General features: G+C 50.4%; 5 protein-coding genes across 5 annotated transcripts in view; all 5 read right to left on the reverse strand.

Annotated features, from left to right (window-relative positions):
- Pmar_PMAR026714 (hypothetical protein) overlaps window positions 1-643 on the reverse strand; it is a gene marked incomplete at both ends in the record, with an annotated part of 911 nt that extends 268 nt beyond the window's left edge. The window contains 2 exons of the mRNA XM_002788282.1: window positions 37-218; window positions 289-643. Of these exons, the coding sequence (XP_002788328.1) occupies window positions 37-218; window positions 289-643 (537 nt within the window). The remainder of the gene's footprint in view (window positions 1-36; window positions 219-288) is intronic.
- Window positions 644-805: 162 nt separating this feature from the next.
- On the reverse strand, window positions 806-7,064 carry Pmar_PMAR026715 (hypothetical protein; the record flags this gene model as incomplete). Its single annotated transcript, XM_002788283.1, has 34 exons — window positions 806-980; window positions 1,043-1,119; window positions 1,165-1,258; window positions 1,305-1,411; window positions 1,466-1,509; window positions 1,561-1,698; window positions 1,748-1,820; window positions 1,866-1,954; window positions 2,002-2,076; window positions 2,120-2,217; window positions 2,778-2,942; window positions 2,997-3,104; window positions 3,147-3,224; window positions 3,277-3,408; window positions 3,460-3,543; window positions 3,594-3,748; window positions 3,793-3,934; window positions 4,018-4,143; window positions 4,192-4,354; window positions 4,402-4,506; window positions 4,555-4,697; window positions 4,760-4,855; window positions 4,901-4,983; window positions 5,038-5,157; window positions 5,206-5,299; window positions 5,346-5,458; window positions 5,508-5,639; window positions 5,733-5,920; window positions 5,974-6,131; window positions 6,183-6,293; window positions 6,336-6,406; window positions 6,456-6,562; window positions 6,613-6,847; window positions 7,049-7,064. 34 exons carry the CDS (start codon window positions 7,062-7,064, stop codon window positions 828-830), a joined length of 3,873 nt encoding a protein of 1,290 aa, XP_002788329.1. The 3' UTR covers window positions 806-827.
- A 241-nt stretch (window positions 7,065-7,305) lies between these two features.
- Pmar_PMAR026716 (phosphoenolpyruvate carboxykinase, putative) lies at window positions 7,306-9,858 on the reverse strand (the record flags this gene model as incomplete). The annotated part of the gene is made up of 13 exons (XM_002788284.1): window positions 7,306-7,644; window positions 7,710-7,806; window positions 7,855-7,927; window positions 7,980-8,102; window positions 8,150-8,279; window positions 8,326-8,451; window positions 8,494-8,721; window positions 8,772-8,871; window positions 8,915-8,992; window positions 9,044-9,177; window positions 9,225-9,415; window positions 9,537-9,556; window positions 9,605-9,858. The coding sequence occupies 13 exons, from the start codon at window positions 9,856-9,858 to the stop codon at window positions 7,306-7,308; spliced, it is 1,893 nt and encodes a 630-aa protein (XP_002788330.1).
- Window positions 9,859-12,971: 3,113 nt separating this feature from the next.
- Pmar_PMAR026717 (hypothetical protein) lies at window positions 12,972-14,809 on the reverse strand (the record flags this gene model as incomplete). The annotated part of the gene is made up of 10 exons (XM_002788285.1): window positions 12,972-13,053; window positions 13,131-13,236; window positions 13,282-13,362; window positions 13,410-13,509; window positions 13,557-13,683; window positions 13,727-13,878; window positions 14,051-14,219; window positions 14,262-14,383; window positions 14,427-14,606; window positions 14,666-14,809. The coding sequence occupies 10 exons, from the start codon at window positions 14,807-14,809 to the stop codon at window positions 12,972-12,974; spliced, it is 1,263 nt and encodes a 420-aa protein (XP_002788331.1).
- Window positions 14,810-14,968: 159 nt separating this feature from the next.
- Window positions 14,969-20,259, reverse strand: Pmar_PMAR026718 (hypothetical protein; the record flags this gene model as incomplete). Its single annotated transcript, XM_002788286.1, has 20 exons — window positions 14,969-15,044; window positions 15,096-15,187; window positions 15,238-15,317; window positions 15,369-15,502; window positions 15,548-15,662; window positions 15,709-15,756; window positions 15,812-15,947; window positions 15,991-16,150; window positions 16,211-16,278; window positions 16,333-16,422; window positions 16,507-16,545; window positions 16,583-16,725; window positions 16,787-16,918; window positions 16,997-17,114; window positions 17,167-17,238; window positions 17,281-17,341; window positions 17,387-17,466; window positions 17,972-19,726; window positions 19,788-19,892; window positions 19,939-20,259. The coding sequence occupies 20 exons, from the start codon at window positions 20,257-20,259 to the stop codon at window positions 14,969-14,971; spliced, it is 3,825 nt and encodes a 1,274-aa protein (XP_002788332.1).
- Window positions 20,260-20,305: the final 46 nt, after the last annotated feature.

Consider the following 20,305-nt stretch of genomic DNA (forward strand, 5'->3'; position numbering starts at 1 on the left):
ATCGACCCCTACCCCTGGCCGTGCGCGACCTCCTACGAGATCTAGACCTCCTATAGCGACTAGATTCAACGTCATCACGTCTTCGCCACGACGATGGTGGGGGAGACCTCCTCCTGCGAGGCCTCGAGTGATACCTCCGTCTGCTGCTGCTGCCCGACCGCCTACTACGACGAGATCGACTCCGCGGACGACGACGCCGGCTACGATCCTCGCGAGACCTAGATCTGGATCGTCGCTTCCTATCCCAACTCCTAGAGCTCCTCCTCGATTCAGAACGGCTACTGCTACTGCTAGCATCAGAATCCGACTCAGCGTCATCAGCCTGTTGCTCCTGTGCTGCGTCCTCCAGTCGTTTACACTCCTCAGGGTTCGATAAGCACCACTGGTAGTAGTCGTGGCCAAGCCCTTTGAAAAGGAAGGTATACTGCTTATCTCCACGGCGTTTAGTTTGTAACCATTCAGCGAACTGTGCTCCATTACGTATAACTCCCAGCGCTGTATTACGAATGAGCTGAACATGATTAGGCTCGAGACCATCCGCGGGTGGAGGCTCCTGCTCCTCATGTTCCTGCTCTTCTAAAGCGGCCGCCAGAGTCGCTGCTGCTGCTGCTGCCTGTGTGGCGTCGGAGCTGGAGGATGTCATTATGTCTTGTCTCAGCACCGACACTCTTAGAGACGAGTACGAGCCGAAAACCAAATAATAACAGACCAGGGATAATCAAACACGTGCAACGAGCCGTCCCCCGATCACACCCGGTGAAAAGTCGAAGGACGCACAGAGATCAGCATTGGAAACGTTGATAGCTTCTCGCTGATCGTCATTATTGTTACGTTAGTCCTGCAAGAACAGCCGGGTGATTCATCTCCTCATGGAAGGTCTCTAGGGCGGGCAGTCCTTGACGACGATCAAGCAGACGGTCCTCCTCCTCTCTAACCCACAGACGTAGTGCCTCTAGGACCAACTTCATGTGGGTTTGGACCTACAAGGCACCAAGAGGCTGCTCGAGTACCCCTAGGTGTGCTCTACTACTACTACAACTACCTTAGTATGATGAAGATGTAGCGGTGATCGTGCTGCGGTGGAGGGCATGTGGTCTCGAATGCGTCGAAGCCAGGTCTCTGAGGAGGGTGAATCAGTCGACGGGGGTGGAGAGAAGCCTCTACTGTGGGTGCTCTCGAGGTGCTCATAGATGGTCAGTAAGGAACGAAGGGAAACGCCGCAGAACTCATAAACGACTCCACGACAAATAGCCAGTATCTGACAAGCCGCCATTCCGAAGAGGAGTTCGCGCCGACCTCGTCACATTGTCATTCTCGTCGTCGTCATCATCCTGTTCCCCGTTATATTCCCTCACGAGAGCGTAGCAATACTCCAGAACTGCTGCCACTATCTCCGCTCTAAGGACTGTATCTACATTCATACACCCCTGAGTGGCGAGCCGGATGATGCTACTATCACTACTACCATTGCGACAGGCCTCGGCAATCTGGCATAATTCTCCACAGAACCTTAAAACGACCACATGGGATTTTACAGGCGGCCAGTCCAAGGCGGCTGACCTTGTTGCGGCCTCAACGAAGTCACTGCTTCGGGGACTCTCCCGAACAGCATCCTCATCATTATCATATCTCATGAAGTAGGATACCTCCCTTCCCGGATATAGTAGGTACCCTAGGAGGTCCCCTGGCTTGCGGAACCTATAACACACGACGACTAACGACTCTCAGACGTGCATGTGCCTCCTACGGCATGGCCGAAAGTCGACAGTACGGTCCATCTGGTGGGGGGAAGCATACTGTAACCCAATAGTGGAGAATATCTGCACACTACAGCTGTCGGGCCCACTAGGAGCGACCAAGCCTACCGTCTGAAGATACAGCGGATTGCTGCAAGGAGTTGGTCACACATAGCATCTGGAACTGCGGGAAACGGAGCCTATTGGACCAGGTGAATCTACACAAAACATATACCTTCCAGGGTCTACCATAGACGAGCCTTACAATGTGCTGAGAGGCAAGAGCTCCCCTGCTAGTTCCTTACTCGCTGCCGTTGCTTCTTTCGACCATGTCATTGATCTGTCACAAATGCGCGTTGATAAACCTTTTAAAGAGGTATTACCCAGCATGACTAGGAGCATGCTTAAGCATGTACTCAACCTCCCGGAGCATTGGTAGCTGGACGTAGGTAGTCGTGCAGAGAATGTAGCCCATCTGGACCTAAGAGATCGACTTTGAGATACTAGCTCGTTAGTGGTCTATACTACGTACCGCTAGCTCAGACTTCTCCTCATTGGCCACCCTTAAACAGTCCACAGCTGATTGAAGCCATTGCTTCCTCTGCTCTAATGCTACTACCACCTCCGAGGAGGAGGAGGAGGAGATAGTCGATAGACTCCGCAACACCTGTGGTCGGGAAACGCATACACTGAGAGGCTTCTAAATGTCAATGCCGACCACCGTCACGTACGGCACCTCATCATCACCATACCATTAACCGCCAAAACCGATGTCGTTGTATACGACTGTCCCGATTGAGAACAACCACAGTGTACTGTGGGAGTGGTAGAGTCCGGTCAAAAAATGTCCAGAGCAAACCTAGTTGAGTCATCGGCCGAATTTTAGAGCGAGCTTGACATCGTTGAATTGGAAATCTATAGGGCTATCTACTGGTGTGTCGATCGTACGCTGAAATTTTTTTCTATGTAAACTCTCAAGTTTGAAGAGTTTTCCAACCGCCATATTATGATTTAGCGTAGTAGGGTATACCAGTACCTTACCGTTGCTGCCTTCACATGCTTCCCTCGAAGGACATATACGGCTTGTAGGAGTTCCCCAGCGGCTACAGGATCCATCACAAGATCTCCTCGGACCGGGGCTTCTTTGCTATGCAAGCCATCACTCAATATCAGCATAACCCTGTTGATGATGTTCGCTGACGGTATCTGGCTCGGTGAAAGGACATCACGTCTGCAGCAGCTAGTCGAGGCCGCCCCTACCTTGGTAATGGCTTCAGCCAATCCTGGTGTACCGATCACTCGCTTCAACACTATGTTGAGCGCCCGAGGGCAGGCTCCAACCGCGAGTTCACCACATGCGTGTAGTACCTATAGATGCCCTTACCACAGTAGAGTAGCTCAGTAGCTTACATCTGTCAGGCTTTGAGCGTCGTTGCTCATGAGAGGAGCCGCACCATCCAGTACTGCCTTGAGCGCCTTCTCACTCACCTGACAGAAACCCAAGGGATCATCGGAGACATGACTGCTTGAGAGGCACCACCTCAGTGCACTTCGTAAGGAGCTGCTCGAAGGCTCCCTTAGGGTCGTAAGCAGCCAGCCTCCGGAGACTAGCCAGGGACTCCGGTAGCTCCTGCAGGGCCGGTGAGGAGAGTATAGTAGATAGATGTGAAACCTGTAGTAGAGTAGATACTTTCAATAAGGCCACAGTTGAAGCCAAGACTACCAGCAGTTCCTTCGTAGCATCGCTCTCGACAGCTCCCATAGGGCGACCGGCCGTCACCGCAGCTGCATCCACATGACCCAGGATCTACCGGACCAGCAAGTACTACTACTTCTTCACACGTTACGAAGCCTTACAGTAGGGCACAGACGGGAGACTGCCTCAACTACTTCCTTTGAGCATCCTGACTCCCTGAGCACCGCCGAGGCCAGCAATGACAAGGCACAGCGGCTCTGGGTCCATTGCTGGTCACCCTCGATCAACGACGATAGAGGCGTGTGGCAAAGGGTATCTGATAGAAGTATGAACGGGAGCTGGGGGAGGGCGTCGTCGGACCTATCCAAGAGTCGTTATTGTGGTCGTTGAGGATACGGTAACCCGAGTGGATGCCCGTTTGTAGTATGACCAATAGCGATAGGGTCTCCGAAGTCAATGCAATGGAGTCTCGGATGGAGCAAACAAGGGTCGTGTACCGGGCCTGGGATAAAGAGAGCTCCAGTGAGCACCACAAGGTTGAGGTTCCACAATGGCTCGGGTGCGCTGAGCGTCAAGCTCTATTACAATGGTATGGTCTCGCTGACTGGTCTCCACCTCAACCAGTTGACGACGTTTATACGCAGGTAAATGACTCGATGTGAAGGGCTCCCCAATGCGGCTCCTCTCCAGCAGACTACACACCCCTGCCACCTGGGAGGGAGTTGTAAGAGAGCCCAAGAGGGGCGGCGGCCTGCTTACGAATTTTCCAACAGTCTTGAGCCGACCAATAAGGACTTCTAGATCAGAGACGGAAGCATATGTGACGCTGACTCCCAACCCTATCTGAGACTTCGATGACTTCTTGCCCGCACGCCGCAGAATCGGCCTCGACCACATGGGCCACACGTCACACGAGAGGTATCTACCAACGCCCTATCGCATAGTACCACCAACAGCAGCTCCCATTACATGAGAAGGCCCTTCAGCCACCTGCCAACGTGCATGGGTTCTATACGCCCAGCACGGGCCGCATGCTCACACTGGGAAGCGTAGTTGGCCACATATACGTCCGAACTAGATCGCAAGCACATTACCATTGTCAGCAGACTACACATGCACTACCAATCCCACATATGAGCTGATACAGTACTGATGGACCCCCGCTCCGCTAGAGCTCTAAACCAATCCGCGACCTCCTCTGCGGACTCCCCAGGGGCTGTCGTGAGGCCGTCCGGACCAGAAAACTCATACTCAGAGGTGGAAAACTGGTAGGAGACAGTGATGGGGGAAAAAGACCAAGTCTACGTACCACTGTAAGGGGACTCACTCCCATAGTTGTGAGGATCCAGCAACGACGGGTTTGACCGCGCCCTACAGTACCACGCGATTCGACCTCCTCTGAGACAGCTCCTAGAGCAAGCACCTGCAATGGAGCTGTCATTACAACTTTAACAAGGGCTTCCCTCACCTGTCCACGCATCTCCACTGTGGCAATATACTCGGCAAAGGGCCCAGAGGTAACAGCGTCCATCTCCCCCTTCGGAACAAAGCCTGTTGATAGCGATGGCGTGATGATCTCAAACGACTGGCTTGCTGCCCTCCTACCCACGGCTCCTATACGGACGCACTTATCGTTGGCTGTAGCTATCAAGGTGAGACCGTTGTTGTAATAGATAACATCAGTCGTAGGCGACAGTTGGAAAGGCTTGTCGCCCCCCAGTCGTCCTGAGCAATGACCACCATGCCAGACGACCCCCCAACCAAGGCACCTACGTCGGCGCTTCCCCATAGGCCCTGCTGCCGTCAGAGCGGGACTATCAGGTCCTCCAGATAGAGATACCGATACTACAGATAGTGTGTTTGTCGCCTGGCAAGAGAACACTCATTATGCTCGGCTCGGGTAGCCTCCTTACGATCCCTTTCTGCCGATGAGCATGGACTACCAACCTATCCCCTCGAGTGGTGAATAACATGCACAAGGCAGAGCCGTCAGCAGCCGTCATGGGAGCTATACTATGGATGGAGACTGACGATGAATGAACCATACAGTGAGAGCATAATCCTAGGTGCACTACCCTCCCTCGCTCCTCCCTGGGCACCAGCCCTCCCCAGGGCTTCCACCATGCTTTGCTTTGGTAACCATCCGAGACACTCAGACTCACAAGGGCCGTTCGAGCTCACATCCAGGGAGAATATTCCCAGCCATCCTACCGAACCAGGGATACAAGCATTACACAACAACAACAACAACAACAACAACAACAGCAGCGGCACTCGCCCTCACCCAAGCGTATTATTACCATCCCCGTTGACAACACTAGCATACACCATGGTCTCATCTACGGCACTTCCACCAACAGCGAAAATCTCATCCTGGTAGTGTTTCCCACCAGCTCTGAGAGGCACTCCAGTGGACGGTGCCGCAGGAGAGGGGGGCATTATCCAACCCAGGGCTCGGCCGAAGATACCCTTTCGCGTAAACGTATGCCTGGCAATCAAGGTATCAGTCACCCTGCGGTGTATCTTTCCATCCACTCTCACCGACTAAGGTAGGTCCGACTAGTAACCCAGCCAGGAGATCGCTGATATACGAGCTCATACACGCCACTTTCAATGGAGGATCCCCACAATAGAATCCTACCACCTTTGGTGACAGTCACACGTGCCACCATCGATGCGACAGCCTTGGATAAGGTAGCCTGACCGTCAATTGGTGCCCTCTTCCATGACGTCTTCAACACCACTACTACCGAATATCGTCCCCCTTGGTTTCCCTCAAGGACATCTATCAATAATACTCCATTAGAGTCCGCCGATAGACTGAGGATCGACACGGTGCTCTCAGTGACAACCGCGAGTATCTGAGTCCTCCCTAGGTGACCAATGTTCAACGCATACCCTACATGGTCCACATCCCCGAAGACCCCAGCTCGAGGCGCCCCAATAGCACAGGTGAGGACAACACCGTCCATTCCTGAGTGTTGACAATGACCGTATAAGCGCAAACGATCGTGCGGGCCTACGTATTGACGTATGAGAACCATTAGAGAAGTTCCACAGATATAGGGTATCGTCTACGGCCATCCACAACAGTGACAAGGGTGCGTGCAACCCCACGTTAGTCTTGTAACTATACGAACAAAAAAGGGTATTTCCCTGGCAACCACAAGAGGCCCCTACACTGCCCGACTGAAATGCTGCTGGATGGCTGGAGGGACCGGAGTCTCCCCACCAATGCTGAATCCAACAGGAGCATCCAAGCTGGCCATATCAATGCACGGCAGGGCCATATCGATCGAATGGGCCCCTTCCTGATTCAACAACGCGTCGACTGCTCTAGTGATGAGGGCGTCTGGTGAGGAAGGGGACTTCAAGCCATTTACAGCATCAGCAACAGGGGGCATCTTTTGCAAAGCTGAACAAGACGACGAAAAGCACGATTGTCTAACATATTGGATGATCAATTGCGAGCACTCCAACTCGAGCCTGCTTACTGTCACCATAACACACCCTAGTCGTATAGGAGCTACCGTGATCGTACTACTAGGCGAAAACGTAATAACAGTTACGATAACTATGCGGTAGAGTGCCATTTCAAAATATAGAGAAGTACCACGTTCGGTGGCACCCATTATAATGATGGAAAACTGTATGTGATATCAGCAGACGGCTATTATCGTATACTGCGATGAAGAAGAAGCACCTCTACTCTAGGGTAGCGAAGGTCACTTGTGCGAAAATAACAGTTTGCAATTGCAGTAAAATCCTCCCATAGTAGATAGGTACCATCACCCGTACTCAGAGGCTCTTGCCATGATGAAGATCTCAGGCCAAGTACAGCACTCGGGGACAGTCGACGATATACAATGACCCTCACATCTGACCGGAGAAGGCAGCATATAGCACTCCACCAAATAAAATTACTATTGCCTCATCCTCGACTATGGTGGAATTGCATTTCCTTCTCGTGCCAGGGTTCGTTGCGATTGAATTACTCCTCTTCCTTTCCTCCTTGTCTATACTCTCCTCTGCTGCTATCAACCTCGGACCAACAGCAGCTACTCTAGATGGGCATTTCGACTTATACTCTTCAAAATTCTTATCAAATAGACCAGCCAGACGCTGGAGCTGCTGGAGGTACGCAGCCTCATCCTTCCAGCCGTTGACAGGGTCAAGGATTTCACTCGGAATACCAGGAAGGGACTTGGGGATCTGAGCTCAGTTACAGCATTTACGGAAGCGGTGAAATTAGTACAAGTGAATTCACACTCAAGTACCCTTAGTCCGAATATAGGAGTCGACACTAGCTCCCCAGCCTCCACCATTCCCTTCAGTGTACCGTTATGTATTGCATCTATCATTTTACGGGTATACCTGCATTGTAATTAACTATACGTGGACAAGGAAGGGACGCCTTGTTACTCCAATTTGATGCGGCTCCCACCGTTGGTATAGCTCCCACCTGTCCATCCCGTATTCAATAGAAATGCCGAGCCTGACATATAGGAGCTCTCTCTACTACTACAGTACAATGTTGCCGTCATTACAGTGGTGCTTCTGAAGTTTATCGGCGAGCATCTCTGCATACACAGTAGGATGCCATACCAGAAACGGCGCACCAAAGCACGAGGAGAACGTCGCGACCGGCTCAGTAATGCCGTCCTCAGTCCCTGATCACTCAACCGCTTCTTGTGGTTAGCATAAAAAGCATTCTTACCAGCGACTTTTGCCGTATACCCAGATATGAAATAGTACTGGACTTGATCCGGAGTGAGAACACTGACCGGAGGTAGCACTCCGAAGGCATCGCATGTGAGCAATATCACATTAGATGGGTGAATGTCGATCTGACAAATAGCAACTAGAACGCTGAATGTAAGGTAGCCGTCTTACCTTAGCAGGAATGTGCGAATTTTCTATATACTCTAGGGGATAACTACACCGTGTATTCTCAGTGATGGAAGTATCATTGAAGTCTACTTCGCGAGTTCGTGGGTCGACTTGAACATTTTCTAGTACCTGCCAGAGCACCGTTGGCCACAAGCACGAGGAGCCACTTACCGTTCCGAAGCGGATGGCGTTGTAGATCTCTGGCTCGGTCTCTTTGGTGAGCCCTATGGCCTTTGCATAGCAGCCACCTTCGACGTTAAACACGCCTTTATCGGTCCACACATGCTCATCGTCACCCACCAAGAATCGTGATGGATCCGCTGATAGAGTCGTCTTGCCAGTACCCGACAGGCCAAAGAATAAAGTGCAGTCTGTCGGCTTCCCGGTTACCGAGTCCTTCTGAACCACGAGATAAATGCAAGCATAACTTCACCGAGGAGTGGTATGACCTGAATATTGCAGCTGGAGTGAAGAGGCAGCTGTCCGAACTTGTGCGGCATAGCCTGCATCATCAATGTAAGAATACCCTTCTTCATCTCACCAGCATACCTAACGTACTCATTGTCGACGACCACCCCAACAGCAGCCCTACTCAGTGCCCATTATAACCATCTCGTTAGTTTTAAAATTCACTGCAACCGAAGTGTCCGACGTGAGCCCTTCGATGTTACTAACAACAGCAGCGTAGAAACCACAAAGCTCATCCCTTCACAACGCTCACCGATCAGCTTTACATTGTCCAGCATTGAAGATAACGAAGTCAGGTTTAAAGGCCTCCAATTCCTCTGCTGGAGGAATCACCAACATGTTCTCCATGAAGAGGGCATGGTATGCTCGACTAGCAACAACTCGGACCTGACTTGACCCATAACACGACATCAATCACCAACACCAAGCGGTACCTTGATCCGATACTCAGGATCCCAACCAGCGTAACCATCGACCACGAAGAGCTCATCTCTTTCGCTCAGATAATTGATAGCGTTGGCCTTCAAGATCTGGAAGCTCTCGGGACTGAGCTTATGGTTGATCTTACCCCACCAAATCTCATCGTTATACTCTTCACTGGAGTTATCAACGATTCGCTTGTCGCCTGACAAAGCACACGTCAGAGTAACTCAGTGGAAGCCTCCAACACTCACTGGGACTCCGCCCGTCTTCGCTCCACTATAGACGGCAAGTGCTCCACAGCTCGTATCTTGTCCCCATCTCACGACGAAGGGCGCTTTCATACCTGTCAACAGTGCATGCGGGGGAGTAACCAGGCAGGTGGTAGCGTTACAGTGAACTGGGTGTGACGTTCCTCATCACAGTCCTCTCAGAGGACTGTCTGATCCCATAGGAGTGGAAGTCCTTCTCAAGCTGAGTCTGCTGACCGACAACGGTAGCAGTAGGAGCGACGACCTTCGGGTGGTGCAGACCGTTGAGTCGAGAGAATACGGAAAGGTATCGGGTCGAGGCTATCCGTAGACTAGACCTCGCAAGTTGGGAAGCTCCAAGATTCAAAAGAGTCCCGCGAGCGCAACTGTGAAGCATTGAGTAAAAGACAGTTGAAAAGCTACAACAGTAAAGGGAGAATACGTCCAAGCCTAATGCACATTGAAGTGCTCCGTTTACCGATCCGAGATTTTCGGGAAATCTGCATTCCACCCGAATGAGAATAAGACGTTGGAAAATCCGATCTTATCCCAAGTTCAGAGAATTCAAATCCCAGAATTTCAAGGTTCTCTTTCTAGTGTTCCACTTCACGAGTTCCGAGTTCGAAGAGTTCCCGGAATGTTTCGTCCCTGGGAAGAGCTCTTCGAGTCCGAAGGACCGTACACTATCATGCAGGCAACGAGAAATATCGCTTATAACCTACTAACTCATGACGTGGGTCTCATAAATTGAGAATTAATCACTCACTAAATCCAGAGTCTGAGTTCGTAGTCGTGTCCAGGCCGAGTATTCGGGAAATACATCTCTCCAAGTGTTTCCACAGTGTTCTATAGGTTGTATGATCGCAGAGCCCAACACGCGGAACTCGGAGTGATGAATCACTTTAGTTAGCTTCTGGACGGATAGTTTAGAAGGCATCCGTGACGGCGAAATCATGAAATCATCATACATCGATGGCTCTAACAGATTTGAGGACAGTTCTCATGTTGAGCTCCTCCAACAGTATGTGGGTCAGAGTCTGACCGTCAGACACCTTCCTCTTCCATTAACTAGAGGCTCGGACTACTAGTGACTACATTTGCACAGTGTCGGGAAGTTTCCGAACCGCTGCGCCTCCGGAGTACCGATTCTTAACGAGGCTAAAGAGCCTGTTTTACATACAACCAATGTCAACGTCGGCATCTATGTCTGCACTATTCTGTCACAACAGCGACGTCGTGCACGATCCTCGAGTTACTTCATCTCGGACACGGAGAAGCGCTATTGCGCAGCAAGTAGATCGATAAGCTGTCGTTCCAGAGCCCAAGACAATGTGTTCCAAAGGATAGCACTCGGAAAAAAGATTTGTCCTAAGTGAACCGCGAGCCTGCGGCCCACCAAACCTACGCAATCCGTTTCAAATCATTCAGCAGCCGAACTTTGTTTGAGCAAATAGCCATCATAATCGATCATTCTGGCACGCGCAAGTACGGTCTCTCTCGCACGCGGTTACATCGGATGACTCGATCCCAATCACGAGTCGAGATTCTCGACGAGCGGATGGATCAGCCACCAATGGTGGCCCACCATGGATGCTTTCATGTGTGCTCAAGCTTCCTGTCTATCTGGCAGATCATGGGATAATCCCATTGGGATTCACATGACCTATGAGAATTTCTCATTGAGAAACAATGAGAGAGCCTCTCAAAGATTCGGTCAAGAATGGTGAACGCAGAATCTACATAAGATGAACGGCCGGTCCATCATATAAGCGTCGATGATATTGCGCTACTTCTGGGCAACACCGAGGGTTGCATGAACGTTGTGGACCACAGCTTGTGGTGGGCCTTGTAGCGAATGTACTCCTTTCACTTATTGCCTCGCGTATGTGCAGACGAGTACACCGTACAATGAGGTTGTCCCGGGAACGTTCTCTGCGTTCCCGGACGTATACGTTTGCGGCTCGCAGTAATCGGACCCTCGATCTCAACCTGTGAGATCAGAAGCGCCATCTCTCAGGTGTAGATACACCAGAGGTCCCGGATTGCCCTTCTTTATAAGTATGAGGTTGGTACGAATAAGTTGGAGAATGTCCCACTTCCGCTTACTCGGCTCCATGACTGGCCTATGCTCTACCATAACACTCGTCTCAATGAGTGGTCGTATGCTGAGGAATATATCTTCCCCATGGTACAGATGAAGGTGGTTCGTCATTGAACCCCATCTGGACTCCAGATTTTTGATTGTGAAGTTTGTTATGGTGAGGTGATGCTGTCGTCCTCATGGTAAATGCATATTTCTGGATCTGGGAAAAGCGTTTCCACGTTGACGTTTAGGTGATCATAAGGTTCTCGAAATCCGAAGTGATAACAGAGTCTTCTATTCGGGCAGCGTGTTGTTTGGATACAAGCATGGACCAGCGGGATTACCTGGTCACACTGTTCTGTTAGGCGCGTCTGCAGGATCCTTTAGCTTCCGTCCTAGAGAGTGTCGATGGCATTATGCCATCGACCTTTTTAGATCGTTTTTAGTCCTCAGTCGGTGAGAGATGACACTCGTGGAAAGTCAGCAAAGCTGTAGTGTATTGTGATAATAAATCATTTGTATGATACAAATTGTATCCTAGTCTGCCAACTCGTTGGTAGGCACCAAGAGCTATGTGAGGATAGCTCTCCAGAGACTGGTGGTTTCAATCCCAACCATCATTATCCATATACGTGATGTATATGCTGTTGAGTTGGAATGCAATCATATCAAAGGGATACAAGATTCCCCGGCTGGTATTCTCTCAAGCCTGAGTAACTCCCTTCCAAGTTAGAGACTAGCAAGATTGTGACACTTCAGATAACGATGCTCTCACATCAGATATTCCTGCAGACTGTGTTACAGTGACGACAGTTGCAACATCTACTCAGCATGTTTATATTTTAGAATCTCATCTATTGTCAATCCACCGTTGCCTTCATCCATTGCCTATCACTCTCCGACCACGTTCTATTACCTCGGCCAGAGCCACTCTGTTGGCGACAGACATGTTTCTCCGACGACGACGGATTAATTCGTCGTCGACGAAGTTCGTCGGACGAATCAGTGTATGTTGTTCAGCCACCGCTCGTAACATCATGTCACTGACATGCCCTTCGCTGATACTCCGCGGCGCTTTCGTGGTTTCAAGATATACCGACGGTTCGTTCCTCGCTGTACTCCGGAGGAACTTCCTCCAGAGTACAACATCGTCTGTACAGGTACAGCGTAACGAAATTAGTCAAACGAACAGTTGTATGGGCGCTAACTGATCTTGGTATACCAGAGAGAACTCAACCAAGACCGACAGGTAATCTATGAAGCAGATTGACTGCAGTAATGGGGCTACACACGAGGCGTAACACAAAAGAACAACAGTGTGATGAATATCTACCGTGTGAAGATGTAATAAAGTTAGGCTCTCCGATGGGAGAGATCTGTACTGAATGTGAGGGTATGGATGGTCTGATAACCAAATAGGAAAGACTTCAAAGCTCGAAGGGAGACTTATTTACGAGGATAGACGAGCCAGTGGAATTCTTCATGTGAACTCTGAATTTCTGGTAGTATCTGAGCAATGACATATCCTCCCTGCACAAGAATGGGATGACTGTACGCAGCGCCCTGTGTTTCCCGCACGACTGTACAACTGATGTTCCTCAGCAAGAGCATCTACCATCATCAACGCATGCTTCACATTAGACCCGTTCCATACCGCATTTACTATGCGGATCAAATCGGACACGAAGCAACCTGTCACAATGGCATCAGCGGTTGCAAAGACCTATGAAAACCTACCAGCAGCGGTGGCTAGGGCTCCCACGATGGCAATCTTCTCCTCATCACACGACGTCAGGTACGCATTCAAGAGGGGTATTCCTGATAAATGTAAGATTACTTTGCACGGCGGCAGTTGAGCGGAGGACCTTTTGTAAGAAGCGAGCTAACGCCAGAGAGATCAGGGATGGCCGCCATCATTGGACGGGCCGCGGAGTCAACGAACGAATTCGATGCGTATGAGGTGACCTGCTGCAACGATCACCCGAGCTTCTACTGATACCCCATCTCCTCACGAGTGCTAAAACGGCCAGCGCTACATGGTTGGCAGCACAGCTTCGAACATTTTCCTCGTCCTCTCCAACGGGGCCATCAGAACCTGTGAGGGCCAGAGAGGCTATAATAGATAGGCTTTGACAGGATCTGACAACATTATGACGAAGGATATAAGACCATCAGGCCGCACCTGAGGACAGCTCCTGCGTTGAACCAAGAAAAGCAGTCGGGAGCAAGCTCGGGTAGAGCTAGTATGAATCGATCGTAGCATATCCTGAGGCAGTCTGCCACTGTAGCAGTGCCGTCGAGGTTCCAATCGAATATGGAGCTACTTAGCACAACCTGAAACATCTATACCCGATAGCTGCCCAGTTAAGGGTGGGCTAAGTACAGATGAGCACGTTATACTGTCTTAGCCGAGCCTACTCCAACGATCAGAATGGATATTCTTAGACGATGAAGAGCTATAGTCACTATAGTGTAGTGGAGGATGGCGAGAGCAGATGAGGACCACCTTGAGACGCATGAGCGCTTTGGATCGCTCACTGCCTTTCCTGCAATCCTCCTCGTTCTTGACGAGGAAAGCCTTTGAGTTGACATTTGCGTCGCCATAATTGACAAAACCCGAGAAGAAGTGCCCCCAAGTGACAATCCAAGACGATGGTGGAGAGTCCAGAGGACACCTACAGTAGTGAATGAGGGAGACCAAGGGACGACACGCATACCTAACGTCCACTGCAAGAGACACGCTGGCAGCACACATCGCGCGGACTGAGGCTTCAGCACGGAATGCCTCAGAAGAGGTAGCCTCAGGGCTATTTAAATGAGGGTGAAGGTGGGACACGGACTGAACCAAGAAGATGGCTAGAGCGGGCCGATCCTGTACTCACCTTAGCAAAGATCTCCCATGCTCTGCAGTAGAGAGGAGCATCGTGCACACTGCCGATGAGATTGAGGCAGCGATGGAGCATCCTAGCTAGGTTCATGCGGCGTTCTGTGCTTTCCAGGATGCATGCTGTTCCACACGAAGGAGTAGCCCGAGTGATGGACGAGTTTATGTAAGCCAGGAACTACAAAGAACCACCGAGAGGCCACACTCCAGAGTATCTTCAGCGAGCCTTGTCCCTACCTCATCCGAGCACCGATGCTCCACCCATCTCGACTGAAGGCTACTGTCGCTCCTCCTCCCACTCCCAGACAGACTCGTGCCGGACGAGGAAGACAGACGGAGACGTTTAGCCGCTGGAAGTTGGGAGTTTAATTCCATCTCCATTGAGGGCGACGAACACGAATCCGGCGAGAACATGATGCAGCGCAGCAGACCTACCTCGGTTCAATTGACCACACTTCAACAAGACACTCCAGTCACAGATGGACACAACTGATGATGATAAAGACGAAGGCGTTCAGGACATGTGTCATGTCGCGGCGACTACGAATGAGCATTCTTAGTAGCCGCTTTGGGATCCTCTGTATCAGGAAGAGTAATCCCTAGCCGTTTAACAGATCTACAATGATACAAAGTTGACCCTATAGACGACCAATCTGATGATGATCACCTGGTAAATTGTCGAGTGCTGTTGCAGTACTTCAGCTTATCCAACTCTGCCTTCAGCTTGTTCTTCTCAGCCCAGCCTTCTCGTATGCGCATCTAAACGACAAAAAAGCAATGACCCAGAGAGTACGGCGACAAGTACGTACTATCCTCTTCTGGTAAAATGCCTCCTTCGCCTCGGCTACATCACGTAACTTCGCCTCAGTCTGGGAAATCCTCAGCATCCCTATGTACAAAGCAGTGTACCACGAAACACATGCGTACAGAAATAACCCACTTCTCTGATTTATGTGCTCATGCTGATTAGCTACTCTAGCAGCATTGATTTTGACCAGATCCTCGTACATCTCCCGTTTTAGTCTTAGCTGCCGTGCAACAAACGCTTCTCTCGCAGCTTTCTCCCCAGCAGCACTGCGACAAGATGCGACGCTCGCAAGTTCGATACCAACACCCTACTCTTTTCGAGATATTTTTCGCTCATACATCTCCTTCACCCTCTGGTGGTGCTCCAGCCTCGCCTTAGCCGCTCTTTCTCGAACCTTGTCTATGTCCTCCTCATGCTTGCGGTTCCCTACAAGAACCATACCCTCCTCTCCCATCATCCATTCCAGCTTTACGGAGTTTGATAGCTTCCCAAGCTTCCTTCCGCAGCCTGTCATTCTTCCCTAAGAAGTGAGCCCAGTCGTCACCAAGCGTCACCATAATATGAAGGCTGCTTACTTATAGCTTCCTCATGCCTCTTCTTGGCCTCCTCTCCTAATGCCTGTCGACTTGCTTCAGTCTCTGTTGCGATCCGCTCCGCCGCCGCCAGCCGTTTGGAGAACTCAATCGATCGTACTGTCGCTGCGTCCGCCAACTGAATTCCGGCAAATGGGCATTGATGATGAAAGCACTCCTACCATCTGCATGAGGTTGGCCTTATTCTCTTCAATCTGTCTCTGCTTCTCCGCAGACTTCGCTTGCCGTGCTGCCGCCTCAGCGGCTAGCCGTTCACGCTCTACCCTCATCTTCTCCTTCACCTCCTCCAACTTCTCAGCGAAGGCTTCCGCCTCGGCCTTCCTGCATCACGATACACTCAGTCAATACTCTGATGATGAGTAGGAGACGATAGCCTACTACTTGATCTCGGCTAAAGCTTGTTTCCGCTCGGCTACTGTGTTTAGCTTACTTTTAATCCTCGATTGTACCTCAGAGATTGTGCGAGTACTATATAGAGCGCAACGAACAAGTAGCTCTCCTACTTCTTCTCGAAGGCGATCCTTTTCCTCTAGATTCCTCCGTAACAACTCTTCTCGTTGTTTCTTCTTCTGATCCATCACAGCCTGGCGAGCCTACTCAAAACCAACTATTAGCGCCCTTGTTCCATCTATTAGGTCAAACTACGGCTTTCGAGATTATATCAATTTAACCGACACCCGAATAAGATCAATCTCAAGCTGTATGGCCTTCATATCCTGGACAGAGGAGAGAGAGGCTCATCGGAAGAGTCACCTCCTTGAGCTTTTGACGGTCTTCTTTAAGCGTTCTCAGCTTCTTGGCAAACTTCGCTTCCTGTGCTTGCCTTGCCGCAGCCAACTGCTTCTTGGCGAGCTCACTCGTGATCATGCCTAGTATTTCAGACTTCAATTCCTCCCCTGCAGCAAAGACGATACGTGTTATCCTCTCCGATACGGCCTTTATGTAGTATTATCTCACTTGTTCGTTCGACTTGTTCTCTTTGTCGAGCTATCGCTGGGTCCTCTTCCTCGTCCTCACCTCGTGTTCTCGAACCTCCAGCAGCAGATTTCGATTCTCGATATGCTCGCAAAGCCCGTGGAGAGGTACGAACTGACAATCGAGTCATACAATTCCGAGAATCACGACGAAGATGCAAGTTCATCAGCTACTCGGCCAGCCAAGCCTTACTCGACTGCTCTTGCTGGTACTCTTGAAGGCTTCTATATTCAGCAAGCTCTTCAGCAGTGACATGCTCTCTCTCGGCCAGAACCAACTCAGTGTAGTGATCTCTCTTGGCGGCCATTAACTACCCAATGAGGAACACTACAATTAGAGAGCACAGCTCTATGTGATCATACCTGGGTCCATAGATCAGCTACTTCAGGGTCTCCACTTCGTAAGGCCCGGCTAGGCAGCTGCTGACTCGCCGCCTGATGGGAGAAGGGAATACGTATGGTTAGAAACTGGCCTACCTTATCCAGCATCTCTCGAGTGATACCGAGTTTATCGACGACAAGACGAGTACGAGGAGAACTGATAGACGTGTGGAGGAGGGGAATTTGCAAGGCGTAACTTCACCTCAAGTCCACGGGCATTTCCATCTCATCGTTGGAAGGACTGACGGAACACTTAGCTGAAAGCAGGAAGGAAGTATGGGCCTAGGCATAACAGCGTTGACGTACCATTCATAGGGGAGGAGGTGGACTGTATAGGAGAAGATGGCATTGAATAGATAATAACATCAGTGCTGTGACGAATCAAGTATTAGAAAACTCAGTTCTTCGTGCGTTACTGCGGAATAGATAGATTGGGGCGAGCGCTAATTAAAATGCTCTGTTGGTCTGTCTAAAGATTCTACTTATCGCCCGCAATGCATATCAATGATGCCACTGTTAAAAAGGCTTCAACTTATTGATTCATACAAGTTGTATTCGACCCCTACACTGTAGGCTCAAAACACCCGAGAGTACTAACGCGACACCAGCATAAGTGAACAACACATTAAGTTGCATGATAAGTCATTGAGGATTGATGTCAAAGTGATTTAAATCATCAGAATTCACATGCTTCGCAGCTAGACTCGCCAAGGAGGAAAAGCTGAGAGGAAAAACAGCGCTCACCACGGAAGCACATCACGACATGTCCTCAAGAGGATTGCCTTACCACTGCCTCGACAGGAGCCGTTATCTCATCCGACGCCTCCTTTCCACAGGCTTCCATAATGCAGTGATGCACAGTTGTAGTGACCTCTATTCCTGGCTCAATCAAACCGAACATTTGGAATAGAACAGTATTCTCTTGAACGCTCATCGTAGTGCTGCCATCCATATCCATAGCAGCATAGGTGGGCGCATAGAAATCGGTACAAGCCGGTAAACAGAGAGTCGAAGCGCCCCTCAGGACCCATTTTCGGCAGTATCCAGTGAGAGACTGCGATAGACCAACGAGGGAGCTCTCAACGGGGCAAGCATCCCCAGACGAAGAACCACACTCAACTATCCCAACCGTCCATTCGGGGAAGGCGGCACTCTGGCAAATAGGATTACCAGCCAGACCGAGGTATTCCAGATGCTGTAGTTGCTGGAGGGAATCGAAGGGCAGTTCCTGGATTTGGGAGAGCTCAAACTGGAAGGAGCGAATCGAGGGCAACAGCTCGTTCACATCATCAGGCACGACCGACAGACGCGTTGCTGTTGCAACGAGAACCTCTAGGGAATTCAGTTTTCCCAAGCTGAGGGTCTGTATAGGAACCGCTACCAAACTGAGCACTACGAGGCTTCCAAACTTAGAGACAGTATCGAGGAGTGTCTGAGGTTCATTAGTGCATGATGTGGGTGGAGTTGGGGTATTGTCAGATATCATCAGATACTCCATCCTGTTGTAGAGCGATAGGCGGGGCATATCATCCTGTACACATTCTTCTTGTAGATAAACTGATGCCATCCGACAGTCACATGAATCCGAATCCAAAATAGGGTAAATCGGGAGCAGACACTCCTTATCAAACCTAGGAATAACCTCACTGCAGTAGTCACCCTTGAACTGGGTCATTGTGACGTATATGAAGCCACCAAGACCAACGACCCACATGGTGAAGGCGATAATGTAGCAGCGGAGACGACTCCTCCTCGGAGCACGAGTGAGCTCAGGGCGTTTGGCGATCTCTAGAAGGTATCGATCAACACCAACTATATTATCCAATGAAAGCACAGCGGGCACGAGACTTGATAAAAATGTGGTGAAAGTGGTAAATTGCAAAGTATGCCATGTACCAACCTGGATGATGTGTCCAGATATGATTAGATAGGCAGCAGTAAAGCTGAAGGCGGCCATAACGTCGAATAAAGAGGCCCAAACCCTGTTGTTGAGTATTAGAGTTGTTGGACCAACCAACATGACCAACATTATCAGAGTGGCCTGTGTCATGATCGCTACCCGATCTGCCACAGGCGTCTGCTGCCCTGTAATAGAACGCCCCCCTTGCTCAAGGAGACGGACTATCTGTAATATGGTATCCAGGATCTGTACGGTAAAATAACCTTGCCAAAACCACTCGCCTGTCATTTCTAGGTTGCTTCTAAAGGTGGTGAACATGCAGATGATGCGCCTCCTGATGGTGCATTCTGACGGGTTCTGACATTCCTGGGTGTCTCTACATTCGTTCCTTATTTTGTATAGTTTTTCTTTGTCGCTTAAGAGCAGTGTTTTGATCACCACTACTGCTCGGAGGAGTGCGAGCAACCCGATGAGGCCGAGAATGAGAGACTCAACCACGGCGGTAGCGGTGACCTCATAACGTGTACGTTGAGGATTTGTGAGGGTCTCTGGGGCAAGAGTGTCTAGCTCCTCAGCCGTGGGGGGTACAGGTACAATGAACTGAGCATAGCACTGGATACCACAGACGAATGCTAGGAGCATCTGCAACGACCAGGACCGAGTCAGCACTACAAAAGGCACGTGAATGCCCGAGGAGGCCTACCAGTAGGAATAGGAGGCCAATCCTATAGGCAGTGTTGTACTTATCAACCAACACTACAGCAATATACTGCAATGTCGATTGCCGAGCAGCGACACGACGAGGACCCTAATATAAGGTATCACCTCTGAGACTGATAACCATAGAGGCTTACTCGTATTGCCATACTTTTGCGTTTCGAGGTCTTGGCCATAACCTCTGTGGCGGTATCAATCGCCCCCTCAGTAGTGCCATCACCCTCTACGGCTCCTACTGCCGCTGCTGGTTCAACAGGCAGACCTTCTTCCATCTTCACTCGGGACTCCCTCTTTTCCTTACTATCCACCACCAGGGCATCATCCGATCCAAGTGGCTCAGGGGACTGGATAGGATGACTCAGCTCAGAGGTCTCACCCTGCTGCCCGGGCAAGGCCGAGGAGGCTTCGCGCAGAGAGCTATCATCCCTAACCGATTCGTGTTCATAGCATTTCCGCATTGCTGTAGACGAACAACCGGAGGAATATATGGACAAAAAGCTACAG

This window comes from Perkinsus marinus, assembly GCF_000006405.1.
Source record: "Perkinsus marinus ATCC 50983 genomic scaffold scf_1104296928542, whole genome shotgun sequence".
Lineage (NCBI taxonomy): Eukaryota > Perkinsozoa > Perkinsida > Perkinsidae > Perkinsus > Perkinsus marinus.